This window comes from Megalobrama amblycephala, linkage group LG4 (assembly GCF_018812025.1).
Source record: "Megalobrama amblycephala isolate DHTTF-2021 linkage group LG4, ASM1881202v1, whole genome shotgun sequence".
Classification (NCBI taxonomy): Eukaryota; Metazoa; Chordata; class Actinopteri; order Cypriniformes; family Xenocyprididae; genus Megalobrama; species Megalobrama amblycephala.
The window spans coordinates 9320-29110 of record NC_063047.1 but is presented as its reverse complement, the minus strand read 5'-3'; the positions used below and the strand labels follow the sequence as shown (position 1 = coordinate 29110).

Below are 19791 nucleotides of genomic sequence, written 5' to 3'. Positions count from 1 at the left end.
TTTAACCTCGAAATTCTGTGTGGATGTTTTTGAAAATAATTCCATGAATAATTATTATCTATCAATTAACTTAAATCAATCACAGTTCTTCTGTGGATTTAGGCTTTAGTCTGAACTGTTTCTGTAATCCCAGACTGAGGTCAGATTTCTGTGTCGATCACTGAAATATAACAAGATTTGCAAAAGGAATGTTTAAAAGTGTAAAATTGATATTTCCTACTTGCACAATAAAGCAAAAGATATAAAGATGAGTTTTCTGTGGATCTTCACAAGAATCAAACAAGCATCTAAAGTGTCCAGCACTCAGATATGAGTTTAGTCATAGTTACAGCATTCTCCCCCAAAATTACAAAGTGATGAGTTTGTTTCATTCACAAGCTAAAACAATGATCCAACTAGTTCATGCTCTTGCCACTTACCCACACGTGGTAGGAAAAATATTCTCACAGCCCTTTGACTGTAGGCAGGAACAGCTTGAGAAATGAATGTTTAGACAAGAGGTTAGTTTTTCTTCCTTTGTGTGTGTGTGTGTGTGAATCACCTCTCAGTTACAGATGTTTACTTTACTGAGTTTTAATTGTACAGATCACACACTCCACTGTGCATCCATCTTATCAGTGTGTAACGGTGAGCAGCGTCTTTTCAGTGATAGGAAACTAGAAACTGACATGCAAGCACAGAGGAAATGATAAAGGAGGATTCTTCAGGCTGTATGAGGTCAGTCACTGGAGCAGGGTGGACTTCCTCTGAGGCCTCACACCCAGAACAGGCTCCGAGCCAGACCTGACCTGACCAGACCAGATCAGAGCCAGAGCCAGAGCCAGACCTGACCAGACCAAAACAGGCTCCGAGCCAGACCTGACCTGACCAGACCAGATCAGAGCCAGAGCCAGACCTGACCAGACCAAAACAGGCTCCGAGCCAGACCTGACCTGACCAGACCAGATCAGAGCCAGAGCCAGACCTGACCAGACCAAAACAGGCTCCGAGCCAGACCAGACCAGACCAGACCAGATCTGAGCCAGACCTGACCAGACCAGACCAGATCAGAGTCAGAGCCAGACCAGAACAGACCAGACCAGACCAGACCAGACCAGAGCCAGAGCCAGAGCCAGAGCCAGACCAGACCAGACCAGAACAGACCAGATCAGATCAGAGCCAGAGTCAGAGCCAGAGCCAGACCTGACCAGACCAAAACAGGCTCCGAGCCAGACCAGACCAGATCAGAGCCAGAGCCAGAGCCAGACCTGACCAGACCAAAACAGGCTCCGAGCCAGACCAGACCAGACCAGACCAGATCTGAGCCAGACCTGACCAGACCAGATCAGAGCCAGAGCCAGACCTGACCAGACCAAAACAGGCTCCGAGCCAGACCAGACCAGACCAGACCAGATCTGAGCCAGACCTGACCAGACCAGACCAGATCAGAGTCAGAGCCAGACCTGACCAGAACAGACCAGACCAGACCAGACCAGACCAGAGCCAGAGCCAGACCAGACCAGACCAGAACAGACCAGATCAGATCAGAGCCAGAGTCAGAGCCAGAGCCAGACCTGACCAGACCAAAACAGGCTCCGAGCCAGACCAGACCAGACCAGATCCAGAGCCAGACCAGACCTGACCAGACCAAAACAGGCTCCGAGCCAGACCAGACCAGACCAGACCAGATCTGAGCCAGACCTGACCAGACCAGATCAGAGTCAGAGCCAGACCTGACCTGACCTGACCAGACCAGATCAGAGCCAGAGCCAGACCTGACCAGACCAAAACAGGCTCCGAGCCAGACCAGACCAGACCAGACCAGATCTGAGCCAGACCTGACCAGACCAGATCAGAGTCAGAGCCAGACCTGACCAGAACAGACCAGATCAGAGCCAGAGCCAGAGCCAGAGCCAGACCTGACCAGACCAAAACAGGCTCTGAGCCAGACCAGACCAGATCAGAGCCAGAGCCAGAGCCAGACCTGACCAGACCAAAACAGGCTCCGAGCCAGACCAGACCAGACCAGACCAGATCTGAGCCAGACCTGACCAGACCAGATCAGAGTCAGAGCCAGACCTGACCAGAACAGACCAGATCAGAGCCAGAGCCAGAGCCAGAGCCAGACCTGACCAGACCAAAACAGGCTCTGAGCCAGACCAGACCAGATCAGAGCCAGAGCCAGAGCCAGACCAGACCAGATCAGAGCCAGACCAGACCAGACCAGACCAGACCAGAGTCAGACCAGAGCCAGAGCCAGACCAGACCTGACCAGACCAGACCAGACCAGAGTCAGACCAGAGCCAGAGTCAGACCAGAGCCAGAGCCAGACCAGACCTGACCAGTCCAGAACGGCTCAGAACCAGACCCGATCAGACCAGACATCAGTCTCCAAGCCATTTTATTTTTTAGCCATCATGCATTTTTTAATCCACATTTGAATGTGGCTAAGTGCCATAAAAAACAACCTTTTAAACAAAAAGCTGAGAAAATCCAGAAAATCACGCTTTTGTCAAAGACTTCATCCAGAACAATGATTAAAACACAGATGGAGTAGATCGAGTCCATCAACACCTCAAAGCTTCACAGTTGTTTCCTCTTCATGGGTTTATTTCAATTCAGTAACGTTAGGCAGTTGTGATGTCAATGCTGTTTAATGTTTGATGATCATATTATTTTACGTGTATCTGAACTGTTTCTGTTGCTTGTTTCTGCTTCTTTTCGTCTGTGTTTTAATCCGGAGAAGATGTGTAATAGCGCTAACCCTGTAACAGTGAAAACATGGATTGCCAGAAAATTCAGTCAATGGCAGGGAAAGAGTTAAAAACACCCACAAAAGACTAACCCTGATCGCATAAAAATCTAACAAACATTGTTACAGTTTGTCTTTCTTCATTCTGATCCCATCTGTCCCTCTGTTAACCAGCAGTCTGTTATCCGTGCTCCACACACATTTGTTTTTGTATCTTAGTGGGACTTTCCACTGACTTCTACTGTTTTTATGATATGTCTTATCCCCTGCTCCTAACCCTCACAGAAAGATTTTTGTATTTTTACATACTAATTAAAACATTATTTAGTATGTTTATTAATCTGTTTTCCTATTGAGGAACGTTGGCTGATCCCCACAATATAGATGATTTTAGGTTTTATCCTTGTGGGGACATTTGGACTCCACAGTGTAGGTTAAACCTGTGCACACACACACACACACACACACACACACACACACACACACACACACACACAGTTATCTAGAGAGTTGGTGCAGTGATGCTCACAGAATGGACAACAAGAGGAGTGAAAGAAGTCTTTTAATGTAGAAAACACAAATCACATGAATTACACACACGAATCAGGGGTCATCTTGAACAGGAAAAGAGTTTGCGAGCTGCAGTCTGAGCAGACAGGAAGTCAGTTTCTTGTCCCCTGTAGGGTATCAACCAGTATCTTATTGTACTCCTGCAGTTGTTTGTTGACGTTCTTCACCACTGGGCGGTAATCGCTCTCTACACCTTTTGAGGCGATGACTGCATTTAGAGTTAGGGATCATTAGATGGTTACACATCACCTGTACCTACACTTCTGATAGAAATCCACTCGTGATAAAAGGATACATTCTTTCATCACAAAGTTGTTCTGCTCAAGATGTTGCCATTTCCTCTCCATATTGGTCAGCTGGAAAGAGAACAGTCACATTAGAGAGCCATACATCAAACACAACACCAGAAAGCGGCATATTGTTCCCGTTTCCATACATGTGTAAGTGTTGCGCTCTTAACCCGTATACATGCAGCTTTCTCTTTCCGCTCCGGACCCCAACTCACGTCAAGTCAAATTTATCTTGTATCAATATCAATATCTATCAATATATCGCTTCTCACAAAACAACTTTACAAAAAGTCACACTGTTATGTATATAATGCCATATAAAGCCTAAAGTGAAGCTGCTTTGAAACAAAGTGCATTGTGAAAAACACTATACAAATAAAAATGGACTTAATGCCTTCAACAGCGTTTTTAAGGCTGAGAGATATGATGATACATATAACAATGGTATTAATGATCCTATGAAATTAGATCAGCTATATAGTATTTATTTTGTGTAGCAGATATAACAGCTGCGATGAACCAGAGGTAGAAGAACAGAAGTTCTCCAGCCTTGAGTCTGATTCATGACGAGGGTCCCATAAATGATGGGAATGTCCCGTATTTAAAGATTAAATAAGAAAAATTGCATTTACATGACATTTCAGAATGCTACTTTCTCCAAAAACTCTGGAATAAGCAGTTTTCTTAAATGTGTGTGTAAACTGTGAGAGGACTGGGAATGACACGAACCACACGGTCAGCTTTGATGTTGAAGTTCACCCACTACCTGCCAGATTAAATCTCTGACGTTTTCTTTACATTTTGTGTATGTTGAGTGAGTCGTTATTGCAATAAAAGAGCTCAAAATGAGGGAACTCTTGCTATTAAGATCATGGGCATTGTGGGAGAAGGTGAAGAGATGATGTCTGGACATAACCATCTCCTCTGTTACATAGAAACGTCATAAGATCCAGTCCACCGACATACTGAACCTACAGAGCGGCAGCAGAAATATCACATCTGAAACTGAAGTTTCTGTGTATTTTCACATGAGTGTTTCTCACCTCTACATGGGTCTCATTCTCTTGTAACTGGTTTTTAAGAGACTCGTACTCCTCGTTCATTTTGTGTAGCATCTTCTTGAACGTGTCCTTCCTCTGAGTGAGTGTCACACGATCCTCCTGCAGTCTCTGATGGGACAAAAACCACAAAAGACGATTCACTATAAGAGTGAATGAACTGCCAAATGTGATATAACCACCGCATATATATATTGACTATATCCGCCTTTACACCGCTGCATGCATTTCATGCTTTTCATTTATTTTGTGAAGGTTTGTATCTGTGCTTATATTTAAGTGTAGAGGAACAAGAGAGCGAAGAGTAGATCGACTGAATCATGTTGTATTGAAGGAGTTGATTCAGTCTCACAAAACATCATCATACATTTCTTACAAGACTAACGATTTTACATCAGCGATTCATCAAATACACAGAAAACGCTGTTAGACTTGTCCAGTTGCTGCGTGTGTAAACTGGAGTGGTTACCTTCTTCCTGTCCTCTCCGGCTGCTTTGAGAGCATCCAGATCTCTGTATGTGTGCAGCTCGCGTGTCATGAGTTCGAAGCTGATCTCTCAGCGTTTGCAGCTCTGTGCCGACCTTTCCTTCCAACTGCTCCACTTTCAACAGGTCCTGCTGTAGACGCTCGCTTTCTAAAACATACAAGAACAAAGAGAACATCAGCATTTCAATTATAAACAAGCCGTCCGAAGCTTTATTTAATTGGACTGTGCAGAGCCACGGTTTATCCTACAGGTGTCACTAAAAACACAGCAAATGTATGAACATCATGTAGCTTCACTCACTAGGTGTTCTATGAACCTGAAGATCTCGGCTACTTTTCATGATCATTTTTGTGAAGCACATTAACTTTTTGCCACATGTACACGTGTAACTACTGTGTCGCCCACAGCATATGAGCAGGAAGCAGTAGAGGGTTCAGAGGTCATGATCTCTAACCTTTGGCAACAATTACAGGCAAATCTGGCTACTCCGTGACAGAGATTCATGACACAGTTACAAGCTGCTCTGCTGTAGATGGAAGTGTCTGCTGGTCATGCTGCAATGTGGATGTAGAAACCCTGAAACTGATCTGTTGAAATGCCGTCCTCGGGGACACTGAGCGCTAATCTGTGTGCGTGCGTGTGTGTGCGCGTCCCGCTGGAGACCTGCTGATCTGTGTGCAGGACCATGGGAGGCGTTAGAGGGGGGCATGTACAGGAAGGAAGTGGAAGAGAGCCGCTTCCCACTGATAGGCAGACGGCCCAGCTCAGTGTTTAGAGAGAGACTGTCTCTGTGTGTGTGTGTGTGTGTGTGTGTGTGTGTGTGTGTGTGTGTGTGTGTGTGTGTAGCAGTCAAAAAACACTGTCAGCACTTCTGAACATTATGGACTGCTTCCTTCTCTAGGGGTCTTTCACCAACATGCTCCACACTGACCATCAACACACACACACACACACACCCACCCACACACACACTCGTTTTTGTGAATTGTGGGGTCATTCCATAGGCGTAATGGTTTTTATACTGTACAAACTGTATTTTCTCTCCCCCTACACTAACTCTACCCCTAACCCTAACCCATCACAGGATACTGTGCACACTTTTACTTTCTCACAAAAACTCATTCTGTGTGATTTATAAGCCTTTCGAAAAGTGGGGACATGGAGTAATGTCCTCATAAGTCACCTCATTTTGTAATACCCATGTCATTATACACATTTGTGTCCTGATATGTCACAAAAACAAGCCCACCCACACACACACACACACACACACACACACACACACACACACACACACACACACACACACACACACACTACACACACACACAGCAAATGCCTTCAAAACCTCAGAGTGTTTCTGCAGGACCGTAAAATAATGAAATAGTACAAGATCAACAAATAGAGGAGAGACGAACAATGTCAGACTGCTATGAAAAGAGACACTCAGAGGAAGTTGTGTGGCGCGTTTCTCAACAGCTCTGAGGAGATAAGACAATGTTTGGGAATTTGAGGAGAACGCCGAGGAGTTTCATACAAAAGAAGGAAAGACCCTTCAGTGGGCAGCAGATATACATTAGAAGAGGAAAGAGAGACGGAGTCATGCAGACACAGAGAGAGAGAGGAAGTAGAAGGCCCATAAAGTTGGTACAGTAAAAGATGTTTAATTTAGATTTTGTTACACCATTAGACTGTGTATCAAGCCAAGCCAAAGTATTAGATTTCATGAGCCTTTGAAAATGCCAGAGAAACAGTGCTTTACATCTCTGTTATGGGAACACCACATTATGTAAGCGTCACTTTATTCAAGATCGAACAGAAAATCATCAATAAGTATCTGACTAATGAATAACTGGATTCAACCTCGTGATAACAACAGCGTTTCCCACTTCAGTCAAGCAGTTTTAATGACGCATATGAGCAGCTCTGTGGATCTAATGATCGAGAGCATTATAAATAGTATTTTAAACATTAAATACATGTATTACGATTCCCACTGTTTGTAGAGAAGATACATGTGCGTGCATTTAAACGTGAAAAGCCCCGCAGACAAGCGATATAGTTATCAATTAAAACACTTGATCACACAAATAATATTTCATATGAATCGGACTTAATAGTTTTTGATTGTAAAGTTTCTAACAGCAGCCAAAATAAATGAAAAGATATATTTTTCAGCATTGCATGATTTTTATTATTTATTTATTATTTATTTGCATTTTCTACTCACAAAACCTCCGTACAGCTGCAGTGATGCTGAAGCTCATACCGTTACATCACTGATGGTCATTTGGGCTCATATTTGGTATTATACATGATATTATTTGTCACTGCGATTGTGCTTTAAAACCGAAAACACATAAAACATAAAGAATGAAACATGAATTTAAAACCAAAGAGATGACAGATATGCGTTTTTAAAAGAGACTTAAAAATGGATAGGGAAGGTGCCGCTCTAATCTCAAGCGGCAGATTGCTCCATAATCGATGCCCGACCACAGAAAAAGCTCGATCCCCTCTACGTTTTAGTCTGGACTGAGGAACTAAAAGGAGATTCTGATCACTGGATCTTAGACTTCTAGTGGGAGTATAAAAATGCAACAGCTCTGAGAGATAACTAGGGGCTTGGTTATGTAAAGATTTATATACCGGAAAGAGAACTTTAAAATCAATTCTAAATTGAATAGGCAGCCAATGGAGGGCCCTCAGTATGGAGGTGATGTGGTCACATTTGCGACTATTTTAACCAGCCATTGTGCCGTGTCTTACATCATGTCTACCCCGTGCAAGGCTGTCAGGACGCGTCAAAGCGAATGTGCCAATCATTTGTCCTTCATGTGAGTTAGTGCAAGTGCTTGTAGTACTTCAGAAGCAAATCGGGCATCCATTTACTGTCTGTGAATCATCACTGCCCAGTGTAGACAGTATCACAGATGATTTAAAACGATGGGTACTATTTGCATTTGACACGCCGCTTGCATCCGCTGTAGAGAGGGGGTTACTGATCATGATGCTCAGGATCTGTGATGATCATAATTTGTGTATAATCCTGAGTTTATCCTAATGGAAATATAAAGAAGCCTTAAACTCCAATAATCTTTAGGAAACGAAGGTGTTTTTGACCACAATGTTTGAATGAAGCGTCCATAGAATACAGTTCCTTTCAGGGGTGCAAAATGAATCTGTTCCCGCCCCGAGTGTAAAGCCAAAATGTGATTGGTTGTAGCGAGAACCTGCTATGATTGGTCAGCACAATGTGGCTTGAGTAAATGGTGGGTGTATACATACACAGTGCACACAGCAGTCAGAGATGGACGGCGCTGGAGAAAGACACTGACCTGAGGAAAGGCCTCTGGCTGTGCTTTGAGACTTCTGCATCTCTGTCTCTTTGAAACTCAGATCGTCCTGCATGGACCGGAGCTCCTGCGCAGTGACCGCTGACAGCTGCTGCAGACGACTGATGTTCTGAGAGAAACAAAACACAGCGGTCTGATGTCAGGACTGAAAACAACAGCTCAGTTTCGACAACTGATGATCCAGTCATGTGAGAGATGGGATGTGCCGTGCCGTACCCTGCTGGAGTGCTCCAGTAGAGCCACAACGCTGCTCTGAGTATCTCTGATCAGCTGCTGCTCCTGACATTTATTCTCCTCAAATGTGTTCAAATATGCTGTAGGAACACATGACCAGCCCATCAATCAAATGATCAAGACGGGCATCTGTTTAGACATGCAGTGTTTATGTGGAAGACGGTGACAAAGACTCACAGTCGATTTCCTCTTCTCTCTTCTGCAGCTCCTTGTACTTTTGAGTTCGTTCCCCTGTGCAGATGGTAAAAGATGTATTTTAACTCCAGATTCAGTTTATTGTAGTTGGTGCATTAAAGGGGACATAAGAGAAATCAATTTCCCAATTAAAACGTTTGATGTACTATAAAAACACTGTAACTTTGTAACTCTGAGAATTCAAAAAGTCCTAAAATATAATCTCCAGTCCAAAAATACCACTGAACAACTGAAAATGGTAAAAACAACTGAAAACACACACACACACACACACACACACACACACACACTCTAACAAAGCCTATTCTGTGTCCAGAAATTTGTTCTGCCCAGTCATGCTGAGAAAGGAGTATTAATATTATTACTAAATGTCAGAAGTCTTCAGTTTGTATAGAACTAACAATCATATCTGGAGAATTGTATGAGCAACAATGCAATGCTGTTTGTTGTTAAATAGGTTTACAATGAACAATATTTAACTGAAATGCATAACATACATTAGAAACTGAAATAAGTACTGTAAGTAGTCTCATTAACATAAAAAAGTCACATGGCATGGTTAGTGTGCATGTGCTCCTGAATCAGGCTTGTATCATCACTTTTGTCCCCTTCACCATTCATTTCTCTCTAAATCAACCCAGACTATGATCATCTCAAAATGAATACATTTTTATGTTTAGTGAAATAAGCACCTTGATGTTCCTCCATGTCAGCATCTAGTTGCCGCATCTCTTCGGTGAGATGGCTGATTTTCTCACGTATCTCTGACAGTCTACACAAAAACAGGACGTTAATTTTAGTCTTTTTTTATGTAGTGATCATAAGACACAAAGTAAATACAATAATTGCATACAACACCATAAAGACTGCACTTTTTAGTGCAACCGTGAGTGTATACTGAAGTGAACATTCAAGGTTGAACAAAACAAACATGCGTTTGGATTATAAATACATACTGTCGCTCCATGCTGGCTATTTCCTGGTTGTTTTCTTTCACCTAAAACCAGCAAAAGAACAATCATGTTCCAGTCCCTTGAAATCACTGAATGTGCTAAAAATAATCAAATATAAATGATTCATGGGAGAGACCTGTTTAAAGAGGCGTTCTCTCTCCTCTTGTGGAGAGCCCATGTTCCTGTCTTCAGCCAGCATGGCGTCTCTGCGGTTCTCCAGCTCCAGGAGTTTCTCGTGCAGCATGACTGCTTCCTGTTTGGCCTGAGAGTGAAGCAGATCCTGCAAACACAGATGGTACAAGAGGGTGAATGTTTGTAGCAGCACTGACTGAAAATGTGAAATACAGTGAGCAAATGAGGCAGTCCACTCCACTTCATTAAGGCTCCATAAGTGAGCTCGTTTTATATGGCTGGCGTAAAATGGTTTGAGAATAGCACTGAATAAAGTCTGCTGCCACTCTGTCAGAGGTTTTGTTTCTACTTATAAAGTGTGTGAAGCAGTTGTGTACTGTAAACTATAACAAACATGTCCACTGAGTGTATGAATGTAGTTGCATAAAGTAGTACAGTGTTCCTCTTTACATGAAACACACTCTGTCCTGATTCATCAAGAGTTCACCGGTGTGTGTGTGTGTGAGAAAGGACGGACAGTGTTGTGTGTGTGTCCACTCACCGCCTCAAACGTCTCCTTCCTACTCATCAGAGCGTCCAGTTCCTCTTGATGGGAATACAGCTCCTGGACGCAGATGAGAGGAGTCACGGTAGATCCACAGTGAACTTCAAATCACCCTCACAAATCATTCACAGACTTCAATTTGAAGCTTGGAGCCCACTGAAGCTATTATATATTAAATATACCTGCTTCACTTATTTATTTTTGTTTTTGGCATACACTTTTACCCAAAGTGACTTGCATTCAAGATATATGTAATTTTTAAGTCCTTGTGTTGTCTGGGAATCTAACTCCATGCCATCGGGGTTGCGCCATGCTTTACTTTTTACATTTTATATGACATATCAGGGTTGTTACTTGGATTCTGCTAATAAAATCAGCACACAAGTTCCTAGCATGGCATTCTGGGGTGGAATGAGATGACCAACCTGCAGTAGCTCTTCATTGGTGGCCTTCATCTCAGTGTACTTGGCCTGTTTGTCAGCAGACATCTTTTTAATGATGTCTTGGGCAGCCTGTTTCTCCTGGACTATATCATCCTCCACGGCTCGGATCATGTCCTCTTTCCTGACAAAGACAGAGAAAGCTAAAGTCATTACACCACAATCATCCATCCTCGTTCCACTGAATCTGTCTGCATCTCTGAACGTCATTCAAGTCGAGTCAGCTTTTTTTCTATAGTGCTTTATACAATACAGATGGTTTCAATCATTGTAATTATTGTTATTAATGATCCAGTATGAATTAAAGAGAACACTTCTGGTTTGTGTGTGGGGGGGTACATTGCTTAAAGAGTCTTTCCTGTGGTGCTGGGATTGAATTAAACATGACAAAACTGAAACTAAAGATTACTTTGAGAGATCGAAATTTAACACAAATACATTTGATAGACACTTTTATACAAAGCAGCTCACATTGCATTCAAGGTATAGATATTTTATCAGGTCGAGCATACCCTGGGAATCAAACCCATGACCTTAGGGTTGCTAGCGCCATGATCTACAGGAACAACACGATAACAGTCACAGTTCACCTTCTTAAGTTAAATGACTGAATGTGGTCAATCTTTAGCCAGTCTTTTTATTACAGAGAGCAAAGGTCTGTTTCTGTCTGAGCCTGTTAACATATACTATCACACACGACTCAAGGGTAAGTGACTCTAACATTCATCTATAAAGGGGCTTTTTTTCTTAAAGAAAACATTCTAATTCAGTTCAGCTTAAGCAGCGCATGAACGTGATATAATAATGTTCGGTCAGGTTCAGGAGATATTATCCATGTTTATCATTTCAAACAAGAAATCAAAATCAAAGTTCTACAATAATTTTGACTATAATTTTAACTAAAAGCTGATGTTCAATGCTGATTATGATATGAGGCAAAAATCCCAAATGCTACCACAACTTGGTTCATCTAGATTCAAACTGTTTTCTTAACTTCAAAGGTACAAAGAGGCGCTGAAATGATCCATTCAATGCAATTTCATTTCTATATATGAAGAATTAACTGTAACAACTACAAAAAAGTGTTTGATATTTCATTTTCATAAGTCAATTCAGTATGACACTGACATAATTTGAAATATAACTGAACATGTAATAAATCAAATGCAGATGATACGCTATGCCAGTCGTGTCAATCAAGACGGATGGGTGGAGCTTTATTTTATAGCGCTTTATCCAATACAGACTTTTCAAAGCAGCTTCACAGTGGTAAACAGGCATCTACAAATCAATGAGACAAATTCAAATTCTGCTGTAAAGTCAGTAGTGTCATTAATCAGCTCAGTGTTGGTTCAGTTCAGCTCAATAACTGTAAAGTTCAGCAATATGAAATGAGTTAAATTCAGCTATAAGATGCAGTACTGAAGACAATAATGTCATTATCCAATGCAACTGAGTGATGCATCACGGCAAGAAAACAGCCCTCGCTCCTCTAGAGAACACTGGGAGACTTTGTGCCTCATGCCAGCCAGGACAGACCATGAGTATCTCTGTGGCTGATGGGAGATAACATAATAAAACGCCAAACACAAGCAGAGAGACACGGGACGGCAGCATGCTGATAGGAGAGTGACTTGTCTGCACAAAGATCCTCTTTGTGTGACGCTCATGAAGAGGGTTTTTACTCTCAAGAACCTTCTTCATGACAACATCTCACGACAGACAGGATAATTTAGCAAGCATTCTCTTTCCTCTTATGGACAGGGCACGGGTTTGTTTGGTTGATGCATTGCTGTTATCACAGGTGACTGAGAGATCATGGCCGGGACGGGGGTGCATGTGGTCTGGATGGCAGCAGTTCTAATGAGCTCAGGGGCGATCGCACAGCGGGTGAGTGCTTCAGGTTTTCTGCTGGTTTGTTTTTTACAGTGAATAATGTAAACGTTTTCTATATGAAAGTCACTGCCTAACAATAAAGGTGATGATACACGGGGCAACTTTTTGAGCAATGTTGCCGAGAGATGTTGCTTGGACAGTTTCCCACTGAGAATGGGCAACAAATTTGGATCTAAAGTATCCAGTTAGAAATTTTTTGCCCATTCTCAGTGGGAAAGTGTCCCAGCAACATCGCTCGGCATTGCTTACAGCATAGACAAATCATAGACTAAACTGACTGTCAGTGGAGAATTACATGTAAAATACAATGAAAAGAGAAGATCTGCAGTGAACTTTACACTCCGACGTTCAAACAAACTCTAACCTTGTGTGTTCAGGTGGACAGGAACAATGCTTCTCTGGCAAGAATTCCTACAAGCGAACCTACAAACCTCACCGAACTGATCCTGAGCCATAACTCTCTTGTGATGTCTGAATCGGATATAAACACCTTACTGAAGTATCCCAGGATTAGGGTGCTAGACCTTTCCTACAACCTCATAGAGTCACTGCCTGCAGGGAGCTTTTGACAGCCTCACAAACCTGGAGACACTTAACCTGAAGGGAAATGAACTGCAAACCCTTGACAAAGACATCTTTAAAGGACTGACAAAACTGAAGAGTTTGGATTTGGAGGAAAATCCATGGAACTGCTCCTGCTCGCTCACAAGTCTCATCAAACAGCTGAATGACTCTGGCGTATCAACAGGTGAGAACGAGAGCTGAAGGCGTTTTCCAATTTCAGATATGGTGTATGTGCTCTGCTCTACTTAAAGCATTAGTTCACTTCAGAATTAAAATGTCCTGATAATTTACTCTCCTCCATGTCATCCAAGATATTCATGTCTTTCTTTCTTCAGTGGGAAAGAAATGAAAGTTTTTCAGGAAATCATTCCAGGATTTTTCTCCATATAGTGGACTTCACTGGGGTTCAACGGGTTGAAGGTCCAAATGTCAGTTTCAGAGCAGCTTCAAAGAGCTCTACATGATCCCAGACGAGGAATAAGAGTCTAATCTAGAGAAACCATCGCTCATTTTCTAAACAAAACAAATGCTCGTCTTGCACTGCTCTGTGATGCTCCACGCATGACGTAATCACGTTGGAAAGGTCACGCGTGACGCAGCAGGACGTACCGATCCAGTGTCTACAAAGACTAAGTCAAACATCCTTTACAAAAAAAAAGGCAAAACAACGATGTCTGATGATTTTGAAGTTGGAGGAGAAAATGAGATGGAGTTTTTACTTCCACCTACGTCACGCGTGACCTTTCCAACATGATTACGTCATGCGTGGAGCATCACAGAGCAGTGCAAGACGAGCATTTGTTTTGTTTAGAAAATGAGCGATGGTTTCTCTAGATTAGACTCTTATTCCTCGTCTGGGATCATGTAGAGCTCTTTGAAGCTGCACTGAAACTGACATTTGGACCTTCAACCCGTTGAACCCCAGTGAAGTCCACTATATGGAGAAAAATCCTGGAATGATTTCCTCAAAAACTTTCATTTCTTTTCCACTGAAGAAAGAAAGACATGAACATCTTGGATGACATGGAGGAGAGTAAATTATCAGGACATTTTAATTCTGCAGTGAAGTAATCTTTAATGTTTGTTTTGTTAGATTAGATTCATGTGCAAAATGTTGTTTTGTTTTGCAGGCAGAGAAGTCACTTGTTACACGCCCCAGAAAACAGCTGTCCTTGATGGAAACACTTTCTGCTTAAATCAAGTGAAAACTAGTTCAGCGCCGCTGCCAACCACAGAGCCAAGCAACAGCAGTCATGTCTACAACTCCAGCAAAGGTGAGAATAATGTGCCTACTATGACCTGACTGAGCTCAAATAGCATATGACCCGTAAACAAAATTAGACAAAGCCGCCACTGTTACAGTATTCTGGTGTGGATTCTCTGATTGGACACAAACAAGGTAAATAACAGCGCCGCCAATGAGAAAAACACTTTCCACAAAACATTATGAAATAACAGCTGATGTGTCAGTGGAATTAAGCCATGGAGAGGAACTACTGTAACTCTATAGAGTCTGATGCCAACATGTGTCTCTCCTCAGGGTTCATTGCGAGTGATGGAGGGACGGCGAAAGGAAGCAACAGCTGGAAGTTCCTGCTTGGTGTAGTGGCTCTAACTCTCAGCACTTCCATGCTCATTGTGTGCGCCGTCAAGTCACCCTCTTGGTACAAACTTCTGTTCAATTATCGGCACCAGAGGCTCCGTGAGGATGTGGAGCCTAGTGTCTTCAATACCGGACGCTTTTCCAACTTTAGCTTGGACACGCAGCAGACGGAGACGAGCGCTCAGGATCTGGACGAGGGCATGGACCATGGGCTGAGCGTGGAGCCTTTTGAAGATGATGATGGCTTCATAGAGGACGGTTACATTGAGCCAGGGAACTACAACGAACACTCGGATGCTAACCATGAGTCGTGAGCGGATCTCTGGCCTCTGTGGATCTCAGGGTTCGGCACATTGGTGGAGAAATTAAGCTACGAGTTTTTGCATGAACAAACTGTGAGGATCCTTTTTCCCCCAGTGCAGTAGTGCAATATGAAACACAAAGATCACTGAACTGGAATTGCAAATGCATGCATCTCAGCATGTTGAAACATTTCTTCTTTGGTGTTTCTGTCTTGTTTTCCAGCACAAATATCTAAACACTCTTAAATCAAGATACATTCACTGGAGAAGAGAAATGACAATGAGAATATTACAATTTATCCAAATTAACTGACGTCATACTTAGAAAACAAGTTTATTTTTGGCAGATTTTGTTTTTTTCTTGCTTTAAGCACACAATTTTCAGAAATCAAGTCTTAATATCTTCAGTAAAATATCCAGTAAATATACCCTGATTTAAGAATGTTTAGATATTTGAGCTGGAAAACAAGAACATCCTTTTTTTTTTTTTTTTTTGCAGTGAATGCTGTCATTGCACTTTATAACATAGTAATTCAAAAACGTATTTAAAATTTTCACAATATTTTGCCCAATATCCTAGAAATATTTTGCATGTAGTTTTGCTGCAATATGTAAAATCGCTCATTTAAAAGGAGGTTTTGGTGTGATTTATCTGACTCTTGTAGCTCCAGTTTGTTGAGGAGGGTTAAACACAGATCAGCTGCTGCCCTCTAGAGCACAAACACTGCAAATGACTTACTTGTGAAGAAACAAAAGCACTTACTCTCGTCTCTCAGTGAATATCACGTCCATGCTTTGAGCTTCTCTGTCATTCTGTGCTTTCAGCTAATGAGACAAACAAAGATAAAATGAGCAGGAATACAACAAGAGTAAAGAAGAAGAAACAATGTGAACTCACCATGATGATGTCATTTATGACTTCATCCATCTCAGTGTTCGTGTTCAGCTTGTCAACAAGCTGGTAATTTGAAAAAAGACACAGCCTGTTTAAATGATGGCATCACACATCTCAAAATTACAACTTCTAACTCGGATGGTTTTACAGATTTATAATATAAACACCTGCAGCACTTCTACTAACTGGTTTAAAATAATATACCATGTTGTAATCTGCCAGCTGCCCTTGAAGATCTTTAATTTCTCCAGCCAGGACTTCTGCTCTGTTCACATAAAAAGTTTTAAAACATGAAATTAGTCACTACATCCTGATGACATCAAAACTAAAGAAAAAATTCCAAAAATATAAATATAAAAAGTTAAGCCTACATTTATGCATCAAAATATTTACATTTTGTGACCCTGGACCACAAAAGCAGTCATAAGAAGCTTAATAAGTAATCTTTCCATTGACGTATGGTTTGTTAGGATTGGACAATATTTGGCCGAGATACAACTATTTGAAAATCTGGAATCTGAGGGCGCAAAATATCTAATTATTGAGAAAATCACCTTTAAAGTGGTCCAAATGAAGTCTTGCACTCACAAAAATACATTTTTAATATATTTGCGGTAGTAAATTGACAAAATATCTTCATGGAACATGATCTTTACTGAATATCAGAATGATTTTCACCATAAAAGAAAAATCGATCATTTTGATCCATACAATGTATTGTTGGCTATTGCTACAAATATTTTTTGTTTTGTGGTCCAGGGTCAAATTTAAGAATAATATTATTAATATATTATAATTGTTTCTTTGTCTACAGGTACTATTACGACAATTCTGGCGGCTCTGAAGGTTAACTTACCGTTTTTCATAAGAAAGAAAGACTGAATTCTCCTGACTGAAGGTGTCAATGTCCTTCTGTAGTTTGCTCGACTCCATCGTCAGCTCATTTATTTTACTCCTGAAGCAAACAAACTAAATAGTTATCAGTCCGTTTTATCTGAGAGATGATGAAATATTCAATAAATAACGCTTAGACTCTTTACCGTAATAACCCAAGGTAATATGACTTATCCAGAATTTGCCTCTGAGGTCCTTAAGGAGTGAAAACAAACGGGTGAGTGTGCAGATCTCACAAGAGTTTGACATTCTGAGAAAGAAGGAAAGTTGACCTTTCATGCCCGTCTTCATTCCGCTGAGGCCCTGTTGAGTCACTGGCCGATCGGCCACTTTAATCTGAGCCGATAAAACACCAGGACTGGCCACGGGTCCCCCTCTGGTGCCGGGACGGCCGGTCCCCGGGGCCACCTGTGACCCGTAACAACACAGACAGCTCATCAGCGCACTCTTACCTCTCAGCATAACTGTAATAAGAGCTGATCAGATCCCTCACCGCAGTACCGACTCTGACGGCTGTCTGTGGGGGTCGGATGGCTGTCGGGGGTCTTCCAGGGCCTGGCCCAAAGGATCCACGGCTCACGGGTCTCTGACCTGCCATTGTGTCTGAAAGTGTTCAAAACTCAAACATGTTAAAACTGTGATACAGTGCAGTTTTTTATACTTTATTATTTACTCCTGTGAATTTTCAGCATCATTACTTCAGTCTTCAGTGTCACATGATCCTTCAGAAATCATTCTGATATGATTATAATATGATGACATTTAATAATTATTACAGGCGTTCATCCTGTCATACTGTGACCCAAAACACAAACCATGAGGGATGAAATAAAGCGTCGTGCAAACAAGTGTTTAAAGTTCTGGTCCTTCAGCTACAGAAACACAATAAATATATGGAAAGTCGTACAGAAACTGATGATAAAACAGGCAGAGGATCTTTAATCAGCTAGCAGCGAATTAGCAACAAAGCTGTCTCCTCTGCTCTGGCTCTAAAGAAGAACCTCTGTTAAACTAACCAAATGACCACACGAGGACCTCACAAACACAAACACAAACAAAGTGATCTTTTACCTTCAGCTGCGAATCTGCGGTCTTGATTTAGCTCCTTTAGCACGCGAACCGAACGCTCGCCTCTGCGTTGCTTAGCAACCAAGAAGTCATCGCGAGATCTCCTGTGAGAACAGCGCTGTGACGCGGCTGCGCAAAGACTGTGCAGTTTCCTCATTTCAGATAAAATGTTCCAAATACAGTTTTTACAACACAGCACTGTTTCATACCCAACTGTAATTATTGTGTGCCAGAAGAACCCTAAATAAGTCACACATTATTATTGTTTTATTTAATGATCTCGATTTTGTTTGTTTTTTTTCTCTCCACAACAGTCAATCATTGGTCATTTAAGCACATTAAATTAGACAGTTTAGATTAGAATCCATACAGCTCTGGAAAAATTAAGAGACAAAATCAGATTTTTTTTTATTTATATGTATCTGAGTAAAATACTACTACTGATGCCATTTCTTCTTAAAATTTCAAGTAAAGATATAATTTAGTGCATTTATTTGCAGAAAATGACAACTGGTCAAAATAAAAAATGTTTTCAGACATCGAATACTACAAAGAAAACAAGTTTATATTCATCTTCAAACAAATCAATGTTTTAACTTAAGAGTTCAGGTGGAATAACGCCGCTGGGGGGCGAGCACTCACGGGATATTCTCCATTGATTTGAACCTCTTCCACTCTGCCGTCATAATATTTTCACTTATTTTGTTTTAAGATTTCTGGAGATACTACCAACCCATATATGGTACCATTTGAAAGCTTAGAATCTAATCTTTACAAAGAATATAATGACTTCTGTGTTTATGTTACACAAATTAGTAAGATAAAGCTTAAATATACAATCATGCCAAAAACGCCCCTCCCCCGATGAGGAAATATAGCCTAAATATGAATATGAATTTTTCGCATATTTCATAAAACAGACACTGACACACATCTGAAATATGCAAGACTGATAAGAGACTCACAAATGATGTTAAATGATGAAAGTGTTCCTGAACCGTTAGCTCAGAATATAAAGAAAGATATGTTAACGCTGTATTATATTAAATTTGTTTAACGAGTAATGAGAAAAAATGCAGAAGACAACAGTATCCATTTTTTTCTAAAGTAAATCTTGATTATACACATAATACGATAAGAAACATTTCAAAAAATATAATTTTGTATTATGTATTAACAATTATAACATTTTGCCAAATTTGGAATTGAATGTAGATGGTAAAATCAATTTTGTTATTTTTATATTTTAGAGTGAGCATAAAAGTACTTGGGGTTCCTTGACTTACCATGGGTTGCACAATAAGTCCTTCTTACAAACGTCTTTAACATATTTGCGACTGAAGAATGAATGCTGCATTATTCTAACTGAAGGTAGTACAAAAAAAAAATATTTTGGTCAGTTAGCAGTGTAAGAGGTTTAGTATCATTACAGCTGGAGAAAAACCACAGAAGCAAACAACTTCTAATCAATGCACAAATAATCAATAAATGTGCAGTTGCTGGCTAAATGATATCAGTATAAATTGGTTATGAAGACCCTTGCAATTCCAACCTGAGGAGGAGGTTCAGAACTACAAAC

The 19791-nt window shown here is 41.2% G+C and overlaps 2 protein-coding genes across 2 annotated transcripts; one reads left to right on the top strand and one right to left on the bottom strand.

Moving 5' to 3' along the window:
* Nucleotides 1-3277: 3277 nt before the first annotated feature.
* On the bottom strand, nucleotides 3278-18345 carry ift74 (intraflagellar transport 74). The gene is given in 21 exon segments (XM_048186646.1): nucleotides 3278-3509; nucleotides 3597-3657; nucleotides 4635-4760; nucleotides 5119-5178; nucleotides 5180-5283; nucleotides 8475-8601; nucleotides 8709-8806; nucleotides 8904-8957; nucleotides 9614-9693; nucleotides 9878-9918; nucleotides 10011-10154; nucleotides 10548-10610; nucleotides 10976-11114; nucleotides 16119-16180; nucleotides 16254-16313; nucleotides 16455-16515; nucleotides 17107-17205; nucleotides 17291-17339; nucleotides 17417-17552; nucleotides 17638-17747; nucleotides 18216-18345. Coding segments are annotated over 20 exon segments (1785 nt in total). The 5' UTR covers nucleotides 17743-17747; nucleotides 18216-18345; the 3' UTR covers nucleotides 3278-3393.
* On the top strand, nucleotides 11136-16110 carry LOC125266197 (leucine-rich repeat-containing protein 19-like). The gene is given in 5 exon segments (XM_048186648.1): nucleotides 11136-12880; nucleotides 13264-13437; nucleotides 13439-13634; nucleotides 14581-14724; nucleotides 14991-16110. Coding segments are annotated over 5 exon segments (963 nt in total). The 5' UTR covers nucleotides 11136-12808; the 3' UTR covers nucleotides 15368-16110.
* Nucleotides 18346-19791: the final 1446 nt, after the last annotated feature.